Source organism: Neovison vison, chromosome 12 (genome assembly GCF_020171115.1).
Source record: "Neovison vison isolate M4711 chromosome 12, ASM_NN_V1, whole genome shotgun sequence".
Taxonomy (NCBI): Eukaryota; Metazoa; Chordata; class Mammalia; order Carnivora; family Mustelidae; genus Neogale; species Neogale vison.
This window is the reverse complement of record NC_058102.1, coordinates 13,879,976-13,891,238: the sequence shown is the minus strand read 5'-3', so window position 1 is coordinate 13,891,238 and position 11,263 is coordinate 13,879,976. Positions and strand designations below refer to the sequence as shown.

At 47.8% G+C, this 11,263-nt stretch overlaps 1 protein-coding gene across 2 annotated transcripts in view; it reads right to left on the bottom strand.

Annotated features, from left to right (window-relative positions):
* Positions 1 to 2,491: 2,491 nt before the first annotated feature.
* Positions 2,492 to 11,263, bottom strand: part of LARGE1 (LARGE xylosyl- and glucuronyltransferase 1) — a 533,441-nt gene continuing 524,669 nt past the window's right edge. For both annotated transcript variants that reach the window (XM_044228337.1, XM_044228338.1), the window contains 2 exons: positions 7,144 to 7,339; positions 2,492 to 4,002 (listed from right to left, as the gene is read on the bottom strand). In XM_044228337.1, coding sequence (XP_044084272.1) covers positions 3,805 to 4,002; positions 7,144 to 7,339 — 394 coding nt within the window. In that variant the 3' untranslated portion in view covers positions 2,492 to 3,804. The remainder of the gene's footprint in view (positions 4,003 to 7,143; positions 7,340 to 11,263) is intronic.

The window sequence follows — 11,263 nt, the reverse complement described above, 5'->3', positions numbered from 1 at the left end:
AAATCAGCTCAACACATTCAGAGAGACCACTCTGAAGCAGCAAGCAGCTGAGTTCAGGTCTGAGGGGAAGCTCATAACATAGTGTTCTCTACCTGTGCCATGTAGGCTGGGAGAAGCCTTCAGGGAGTCGATGGCTGCTCCCTAGAGTTGATCTCAGCCATCCAAGTAGGATTATCGACTGCCAGGTCTATTTCAAATGAATTTTCAAGAAGTCCATGGGCATAGCAAGATTTGCAGCAACTAGGAGAGGATGCTGTCTGGGCTGTGTTACTGGATGAATGTGGAAGGAGGAAGACTAGAAATCTAATACTCTTCCTATATAGGTTCAAATCCTCTCCTCTGCCAGTATTTCGTATGTTTCTTTCTTATCAGGGGAGGGAGCAGCATTGCAGGTTACCTGGTTTGGCATCCATCCAAGTAGGCATGGGTTTGAACTCCGGATCTGCCATAGAGTGATGATGTGAATTTCAGGGAGTTAATTTCCCAGAGCTCCCCGGGGTTCCTCATCTATAAGCAGTATAACAAAAAAAAACCTTTGCAGTTTTGCTGCAAGGATTCAATGAGCTAATGCATGCAACAGGCCCTTTTACATAGTGGTTACTCAGTGAATCTTCACTCTCCCAGACACTGAGTATTAGGGGGGCTACATGAGAGAAAGCTTTCTGTCCTCCCAGCTGAAAGCCAAGATTGTATTGGCTTATGGAAGCATGAAAACACCAGCATGATCCATTTATAAGCTTGGTTTGTCCTGGAACTCTGAGACTAAGGAATCACCAGGCATAGTAACTGCCTCTGCCCAGAGGGCTACAGCCCATGAACTGGGGCTGGCAGTGACCTGCTGCTCCCAGTGTAAGTTCTGGGCACTCATTCCATGGGCTGTGCAGACCTCAGCCTTCCCTGGGTTGGCAGCCTCTATGTTGAACTTGGGCATTAGCCAGCATCTGAGCTCTAGCCTTCAGTGACACCGGCTTCATGGTCAGGCACCTGTCTTTGGGGAAATAGGACTTTCTCCTGTTGGTGTGGAGAATCAGCTTCTGGCTTTAATCAATTCAGGGTAGGGATGCTTGGGTGGCTCAAGTCAGTTAAGCATCTGCCTTAGGCTCAGGTCATGGTCCCAGGGTCCTGGGACTGAGTCCCACATCGGGCTCCTTGCTCAGCAGGGAACCTGCTTCTCCCACTGCCTGCCACTCTCCCTGCTTATACTTTCAAGCACATGGTTTCTCTCTCTCTCTAGCAAATAAACAAACGCAATGTAAAAAAATAAAAATAATTAAAAAATAAATTCAGGGTACATGAAGCTACATCATCCTCCAATGTATACCTGTTGTCTCAAAGTCCTTGGTACCTGCTCATATTCTCGGAGGAGACCCAATCTGTATGGTAAGTTATATGGTCACAACTCTACAAATAGGCAACTGAAAGCAAGGCGGCTGGACAGGATTCAGGGGCTGTAAAACATGTGAAAAATAAAAGGCTTTAGGGAATTAAAAATTGATTTTTAAACATCAAGGAACCAATATTTCTAGTACATTTCCACTCGACTCAAGTAGCTGGTAGGGACTCATTACAAGTTACATCTAACAATGGTTTTCTCTAGAAAAGATGATTTTGGAGTGAGTGAAAGTGTGTGTATCTCTGTGTGTGTACTACAGGGAAGAGAAAAAGGCATTGGTATACTGATGTTTAACAACCAGCTCTTGGGGTGGTGAGGGTGCCCTGATTTGTGGTTTTCTGATGGCCATGGCGTAAATACTACCACCATGGCCAATTTCAGCATACAATGTGAGGCACAGAACACAACAGTAGGAGGGAGATGCACATGGTAGGTTCCTGCGAGCTGGCGGGAGCAGGCTCTCCACACACCCATGGAGAAAGGGGACTTTAACACATACTGTGAATACTTCTTGATGTTTTACTTTATACAGTATTTGTGTATTAATTTTGTGATGTGCACGCCACATGTATGCTATATGTATATGTAATATATGTAGGACATATATATGCATACATGCATACATACAGACACACACAGAAACTTATCCGCTTCTGTGTGAAGATTAGTCCAAGTAATTGTCTTCCTAAGTTTTTTTTTTTTTTAATAAATCTAAGGGAATTCTCCACTTGAGCATGTAACATATGAGAGGGTCTCGGAAGTCAGAGCGCTGTGGGGTGTCACGTGACCACCTGGAAACGGGGTTGGGCGCTCGCTTTGCTACTGATTACCAGGATTTACCCTGCTAGCATCTGGGATATAAGACATCTGGCTTCGGGGCTGAGACAGAAGCTGGACAGCGACTCTGAATGTGTTTTCAGGGTGAGAGTGTAAAGTGAGATCTAACCTCAGAAGAGGAGAAAACAACGTTAAGGTTCAAGGGATGAGAAAAATAAATGGGAGAAGCGTTAAGTGTGAGGTTGTCGTTTATGGGTCCTGCTGTCTACACTGGCATGTGTCTCGGCAGCTTCTTACAAGAGTGGGAGGGCGCGGGGAAGAAACAGTCCGGACTTTCATTTATTGAATGCAGCGTTCGCTGGTCACATTGCAACTCAATACAAACAGCCCAGCCGGGAGTAGGGCGTGGACTCTTGTTCTCATCAATGTAAACACAACATTAATATTGAAGATTCAAGAAAATGGGTAAAAAGTCCAGTGTCTCCTCAATCCGTGTAATGGTAAAGGTGCTTGCCTACCCTCTGGACAGGTCCCAGAGGGAGCCCGAGGCCATGACCTCGTCCCAGCCGCAGGGAATTAGTACAAACACAGAGGAACCCAGCACAGTCTTCCTGAGGGTCTCCAGATGGACACGTGGATCTTCAGAACTGGGCTTGTGTGAACTACTGCAGTTCTAAAGGCCTGAGAGGTCCGTACCTGCCGTGTACGCTGGAACAGTCCCTTCTGAGCCCTTTCCCCATGAACCAGTCACGGCCAATAGCAAATGTGACGGTCTTCGTATTTCCATAGTCTCCATCTGAGCCCCTGGATTCTGGAGAGCAGGGGATTCAAGGTCATGGGGGCCTCAGTGATAATCCTGAAGAAGGCTGCCCATTTTAAATAGTGGCTGAAGACTCTTGTACTCCTTGCGGGGCCACTGCTGACAGGGGTATGCTGGATGAAGCAGCCGATTCTCCTTCGGAGCCTTAAAAGATCAGGTTTTCTATTTTGGATTCCCAGACCAAAAACAAACAAACAACCCCCACCAAACAAAAACAAATCAAAGCAAAACAAGAGTGTCCTTGAGGATAAAGAACCAACCGACCCCCCCCCCACCTCCAGGTCCCACCCAGTATAACGTCCCCATTGGGTTTTTCCAAATGGTTGGTTCAGATCATTGGTTTGCCTCCCACCTTGGATATGTGGCTAGATTGCAGGACAAAAAAAGAAAGTTTCCTCTGAACAAAGAGACAGTTTTGCTTTTATTTCCCAGGATGGCTAACCCCCAGCACCCTGACTTTCCTTTCTTAAAAAGCAATGAAAACGTCCTAAAGACCTGCTTGGTTTTGTGGCTTTGTGGTCAGATAACATCCCTTTGCTCCTCTAACTTCTCTGTGTCCCATTCTTGAAGAGACTGTGTCAACGAGCTGTTCTTCCACGTTCTGGGAATGCCAGATTGTGGAGCAGAGAGGCGCCGGCTGGATCCTTGTCCCAGATCTCTGTAGTATGGGCAGCTTTGTTGGGCCAAAGAGACAAATAAAAACAAAACCAAAAAAAGCATTGCTCAATTTTGAGTTTGAAGGCTGGGCCCCAAACAGCGAGTGGTGTTCCCCCTGCAGAATAGGTCTCTCTCCCTAGTGGTGGGCTTCCTGGTGCTAGCTGTTGTTCTCAGCCGTGAGATATTTGAGGGCGGCAAAGCCGTAGCGGCGAGACATGTCCTGCTGGAATTCCTCCTTCAGGGTTTTGAGACAGATGCGGTATTGCTTGTTGGACCGGAACTTGGTGATGTCGAAGCTGGGGGCGTGAGGCATGTGGATCATGTAGGCATTGGGCAGCACGATGAACTCATATTCCTAGAAGACGAGAGCAGCGTGAGCATTTGCAAGACCCCCGGGAAGGCATGCTGGATGTCCAATTGCATGACCAAATGACCAAGTGGATGAATGAGGAGGGGAACAACATCAGCAGGGAGGGGGTCATGGAGACAGAGCCATGCTGGAGAGGGACGGTGCAGGGCTCTTTGCATGGCTCTGGACAAGTTACCGAGCTTCTCAATACCTTAGTTTTCTCATCTATAAAGTAAACATCATAATACCTACCTTGAAAGATGACCAGTCACGGATGGATAGTGCTGGGCAGAGTTCATGGCCCGTGAAAGGGTCTTGGTAAATGAGAGCAGGTGCCCATGTGGCTGCTCTAGAGTAACCTGAGCCACGAGAGAAGCTCTTGCTCAATGAAATGATGTCTGTTTCTGGGATTTCTCATAGGGCTTGATGAGATTTGACAGCCTCAACAGATTAGTACACAAGAAGGGACAAAAAAAGAATCAAGGAGAAAAAAAAAAGATCCCACTGGATGGAAGCTCATTAAGAACAAACTGTAAGAGACTCTTAATCATGGGAAACAAATAGGGTTGCTGGAAGGGAGGGGAGATGGGTGGGGGGATGGGGAAACTGGGGAATGGACATCAAGGAGGGCATGTGTTTGTAATGAGAACTGGGTGTTATATAAAAATGATGAGTCCCTGACCTCTACCTCTGAAACCAGTAATACATTATATGTTCTTTGAATTTAAATTTAAAAATATTTAAAAAAGAAATTAAAAAGAAAAAGAATTACTAGGGATGCCTGGGTGGCTCAGGTGGTTGAGAGTCTGCCTTCAGCTCAGGTCATGATCCCAGGGTCCTGGGATCGGGTCCCACATGGGGCTCCTTGCTTGGCAGGGAGCCTGCTTCTCCTCTGCCTGCTGCTCCCCCTGCTTGTGCGCTCTCTCTCTGACAAATAAATAAATAAAATCTTAAAAAAAAATTACTAATGGGTATACCTGAGCAAAATAAAAACTAATTTAAGGAAAAAAAAAAAAGAATAAAGCTCTTGCCTACTCATCCTTATTGTAAGTCACAGCATCACAGAGTAGCCTCCACTTGGCAGAATACAGAGAGAAACTCAGACCAAAAATAAAATGCCTCCAAATAGCCAAAATAGGTGACACAAATTTAGGACACGGAACTCCAAGGAGAACCCAGCACGCCTTCATTCAGACCCCATGTTCTCTGATTTGGGACCTAAGGTCTGATAAGCTTTGGTCGTCTTGTTCCCCAGCCCAAAGCAGATGAGAAGAAACTCTGAAAGGGAAAATCAGACTGGGGAAAGGTAGCTGGTCCAGATGGAGGGGCACTGACACAGCAAGAAAGGACCCTTGATGGTGAGGAGGGACACAAACAACCCTGAGAAGAAAATACAAGAGCCCCCAGAGCTGAGCTGTTTGGGACTTGCCTCTGGGGACAAAGAACCTGACTGATCCCACTAGCCCTACAGGTGTGGCCGGATGACCTGTCAGGTATGTACTCATTATTTCTGGAAATCACTGGAAAGGGTCAAGTTATGTTTGGCTGTGCCACCAGCAAAGAAAGAAAAATAATCAAGAAATTGGCAGGAGTTCTGTCAAAATTGCATAAAATAAATAAAGCCCGCATCTCGGGGCTGGAAAAATTCACTTTATTTGAACCAGTTCACCTCAACACACTGCTGGACACAAGAATATGACATTTCTTTTCCTTCAAACAGAAGCTGGGGTAGACTGAATGTTTCTGTCTATGAGCAGCACTGTACTCGCTCCAAGTATTATTGAAAAAATAGACATTAAAGGTCATGCTTCTGTTCTTAAAAATGGACACTATTCTATAACCTTTCGTCTACACTGGTGGTTTGAAACCCTAGATGCTTATTAAAATCACTTGGGACTGCGTGCTTGGGTGGCTCAGGCGGTTAAGTGTCTTGCCTTTGGGTCAGGTCATGATTCCAGGGTCCTGGGTTCGAGTCCTGCATAGGGCTCCTTTTTGTTTTTTTAAATTTATTTTTATTTCTTTTCAGCGTAACAGTATTCATTGTTTTTAGGGCACCTTGCTCAGTGGGGGGTCTACTTCTCCTCTGCCCTTCACCCCCACTTGTGCTTCCTCTCTCAAAAATAAATACATAAAATCTTTAAAAAATATCACTTGGGACTGCTCTCAAACATACTGGAACTGTTGGAAAGTAATCCAGGTAATTCCTAGGGCAGCCAGCACTGAGCATCTGACCTTTTTTTTTTTTTTGAATTTGAGGTGCTTCTGTTGAGAAATATTTACACTGTGCTCCATGAGGAGAAGCTTTATAGAACAGCACAAAAACAGAACAAAGGTGGGGTTGAGAGCCGTAGGCACCCTTCTCCTAATGTAACCAGAGTATCTTGTTTTGCTTTTGTTTATTTAACACTGGGGCTGATGAGCAGCAGCATGTCTGGCTTGCTGCATGTTTTTATAAATAAAGTTTTATTGGAACATGGCCACACCCATGTGTAGATACTGTCTATAGGTGAACTACAATAGCAGAGTTGAGTAGTTGAAAAAGGAGACCTGTCAGCCCCATGGAGACCCCAAACCTACTATCTGGTCCTTTGCAGAGAAAGCTTGCAGACACTTGGTATAACCTGTTAGAATTCTGCTGATTTTGTTTGAAACAGGTGTTTAGTGAGTATTAGTTGAATGAATGAAAGTGTTTCACAATGAAATACAGCCTGAAAATCATCACTTTGGTTACAGGGTAGGATAATGAGCTACGTCTCAGCCACATGCCTTCTTGTGTCCCTTATATGGAACTCAGAGAAACTTTGTGCCAGTTATACGGCTCAAAGGTCAAATGATGAAGTGATGATTCTTTTTGTCCTCATTATTGAACTGGGTGAGGACAGGGAGTGAAATGTTTTGTCACAGGACCCTCACACTTGCCCGGGTCCTCGCCAGGAATCCAACTCTCACTCAACAGTAGAGAAAGAGCAATGGTTTGGGAATCTGGGGTCGTGAGACTTAGCACTGCCACGTTCTCACTTCCGGTCCCTGACCACATCTTGTTCCCTCTCAGGGCTCTGTTCTCTGACCTCCAAGATCCCCTTTCGGCCCTGAAGTCTACATTTTATTCCCCCGTAGCGCCCGCTCCATGACATTCCATCCGCTCACCTGTGCGTCCAGTTCCATGATATGAGCCACCTTGTTCCAGCCAAAGCCCACAAACCTCCGGTCATACTCAGGGCAGTCCCTTCTCACGACAACATACGGCTCGAAATCTGCCTCCCACTCAACACGGTAAGGCGTGGTGGCAGTCCGCCACTTGGCGAAGTTTGTGGGAGCGTGGCCTTTTGTCCAGACGTGGTACCTAGGTCACAGGGAGAAAAGCCATTGGGTGAAAGGAAGGAAACACAGCTTTCCCAACTCTGCCGGTTGGGAGGAAGAAAAGATATATGCAGATATAGTCACTGTGGATTGTACTGTGTCTCCCCAAAAGATAGGTTCAAGTCCTAACCCCTAGGACTTATGGATGTGACCTATTTGGAAAGAGGTTCTTTGCAGATGTATCAAGATGAGGTCATAGTGGATTAGGGTGGGTTCTCATCCAACCACTGTTGTCTTTATAAGAGGAATGAAATGGGGGCGCCTGGGTGGCTCAGTGGGTTAAAGCGTCTGCTTTTAGCTCAGGTCATGGTCCCGGGGGTCTGGGATCGAGCCCCACATCGGGCTCTCTGCTCAGCAGGTGGTCTGCTTCCCCCTCCCCTGCCTACTTGTGATCTCTGTCTGTCAAATAAATAAACAAAATCTTAAAAGAAAAGGAGGAGGAGGAAATGTGGATATTAAGACACACACCGGGATGTGATGCCATGGGAAGGTGGAGGCAGAGATTGAAGTGCCGTACCCACAAGCTAAGGAATGCCAAGGATGGTCAGCCTCCACCAGAAACTGGAGAGAGGCAAGGAAGTGTTCTCCCTGAGAGCCTTTGGAGGAAGAATGAACCTGCCAACACCCTGATTTTGGATTTCTGGCTTCCCCACCTATGAAATAATACATTTCCATTGTGCGGAGCTACCCAGTTTGTAGTAGCTTGTTTTGGCAATCCTGGGAAACTAATCCCATCCTTCATAACAAGGAAACTCTCACAATCAAAGGGTAAGTGAACTCCTGGAGGGCTCTGTATCATCTCTAGGGACCTAACTGCCTGTCAGTCTGTGCCAGAGAACACGGTGACCCAGCCCTTGAAGCACATCCTCCCCCTTGAGGCAAGACCTGTGGCTGCACCACTCCCATGGGTAGGTCACATCATCTGGCAAAAGGGACCCTTGTAGATGTAACTAAGGTTCCTAATCAGTTGACCTTGGGTTAAATAAAGGGGAATTATTGGGGGTGGGGAGTGGCTGGCCCTGGCCGAATCCTGAGAACTTTTAGATCTGGGTTTGGAAGAGAGCAAAGATCCACGTGTGAGCTGCCTGTGGGGCCACGTGGCAAGGAGCCATCAGGGAAATGGTGACCACAGTCCTCCACGTGCAAGGGAAGGAAGTCAGGGAGCCTAGAGGAGCACAGCACGCTCTGGAGGAGAATTGGAACTTTGCCCCCAACTTGATTTCAGCCCTGAGTGCAAATCCAACCATCCCGTGCCCAGATCTCTGACCCTTACGGACCGTGAGATAATAAATTTGTATTGTGTCAAGCTTCTAAATTTGTGGCAGTTCATTATAGAGCAACAGAAAATGAATACAGACATATAACAACATTCATAGTAAGCTAACATTTATGAAGCACTTGCTATAAGGATTATATTGTAAATATTGTATCTATAGCTTAAAATCCCTTTTTTTAATTTGACAGACAGAGATCACAAGTAGGCAGAGAGGAAGGCAGAGAGAGAAGAGAAAGCAGGCTCCCCGCTGAGCAAAGAGCCCGATGTGGGACTCGATCCCAGGACCTGGGATCATGACCTGAGCTAAAGGCAGAGGCTTTAACCCACTGAGCCACCCAGGAACCCCTATAGCTTAAAATTCTTAAAACTTACTCAGTCAGTATCAAATTACAAACAACAGGCTGGAACTGGGATTCAAACCCAGATACTCTTGCTCAAGGGCCAGGACCCTGGATCTCCATGCTGGGTGATCTCTCCTCTATGTTCCCAGCACCCACACTCTCTGGCCTCTCCAGAGCAGACAGTCAATGATCGGAAACAAAGCTGAATAGATTAATGAACAAATATTCTCAAAACCTGATGGGTACCTATGACAGAGGGCAGAGAGTGGGGCAGGAATCGGCCTCTGGAAGCTACAAAGGGGTGGAAGGAGCCTGGGAGTCACAAGAAACAGGAGACCTGGTCTAAGAGCAAGGGGTTGGGGAAATAGAACATTGTAAAAAAGGGAATATGAAAGGTGGGACCCCAACAACTTAGGGAGCTTCAGGGAGAAAGGAGCTCACACTTCAGGGTCCCACCTCCACTCACGGAGGTTCTAAAGCACGTGAGGGTTAAGTGAGAGCCCGTGGGCAGTATGACAGGTGGAATCTTCTGGTAGGCGATGCGGCCACTTGCTTACTCTGTGCCCTCACCCCCGAGGCTGGACCTTCCCGGGACCCTCGTGAACTGCCCACTGGCCAACCTGTGGCCCTTCAGTACAGTGTCACTGGGCGACACGGCCGGGCTGGCAGAGGGCAGGGACTGGAATCCCCAGCTCCAGGGATTCAGCAAGTGCCACAAAACCACGATCCCACGATCGGAAGGAACATAAGAGGCTGAGTAACGCCATCTGCACGGAGTGTGGAAAGGAGGGATACCGCAGGAAGTCGGGATTAAGCCAAGAATCAGGCCGGGAAGGAGCTGATTTTCCGTTCGTGAACTAGCCCGACAGGCGGTCCCCACACCTGACACTTGCAGAGCTGGCCCAGCACCACCAGCGGCCGGGCACATGCACTGGCTCAAGCTCGCACAGCAGGGCCACCGCGCCGGGGTTCAAAACCCACCCGTGTCACTTAGGAGCGGAGGAGTGGGTCAGCAGAGCATTTAAATTAGACTTTACTTCCCTCTTGTGTCCCCTGGGGAAAAGAACACATATCTTGTTGAACGGCTGGGGAACTGAAATGAGGAAATGTTTATAAAGGGCTTGGCGCAGTGCTGGCATACAGGAGGCGCTCAATAAATGCTCCTCCCCTAAGAGGCACTTTAACAAGGCGGCTAAAAACAATGGCTCTGGAGCTCACCTGTCTGGGTTGGAATTCTGTCTCTCAGCAGGTGTAGAAAATGTACCTAATTCCTCTGTTCCTTTGTTTCCTTCTCTAAGCAAAATTGTTAATAAATAATAATAATTGTTCCTTTCTTTCTCTCGGTAAAACAGAATCATGCCTAGGTCATGGATTTATGACGTGATGTGAATTCACAGGAGGCACCCAGAGCAGGAGCTGATACACAGTGATGCCTCTGAAAGGGAAGATACGCTCATTACTCCCTCTCGTTTGCCCTAGATACGATGTCAATTCGCAGGGGTCTTACTCTCCGTGATGTCAATGTATCAACAGCCATTTTATTCAGAATGCAAACCTTTGGCCTTGTGTGAGACAGAGGAAGCAGAGAGGGGTAAGGGCAGCTCGGTCAGTCCTGGCCCCCTGGGTGTATGGGGTGCAGCTTCCATGAGCTCGGCCCGAAGACGGACAGATGGTCAGCACAGAAGCGGGTGATGTTACAGTTCACCTGCCACGAGAGCACGCGGCCGCCGGACTCCGCCCCCCAAAACCCACCGTCAGTGCAGGGGATTCACTTGTTCTGACACCATCGACACCAGGTAGCCTCCAAACAACAGAGACAAAAGAGGTTTCCTGGATGCGGCATGTGAGGTGCCACTCTGGAGAGATCTGGGGCACCCTGCTTTGAGCAGTGGTTCTCCGACTTGAGCTGAATTTCAGAATCACCTCGGAGACTACTGTTTAACCCACCACTGGGCCCCACCCCCCGAGTTTCTGGTCCAGGCCATCTGGAACGGGGCTTGAGACTTGAGACTTCTACGTTCCCAGGGGACGCGGACGCTACTTATCCAGGGACCCCGCTCTGAGGACCTAGAGGACCAGCAGGGGTGGGGATGATTTCCCATTCCAGACGCAGTGGGAGGGGGTCTCAGCCGCGAGGAGACATGAGAGCTCATCGTTCGGAGGGAAGGTGACAAAAGCAATTTCTCGGAGGGAAGGAACGTCCGTAATTCAGCACTTGACCTTGTGAGTTGTGAGCTGTGGCCAGAGCAGGAATCCTGGAAACAGCAGGCCAAGCCCCAGCTCTCTTGCC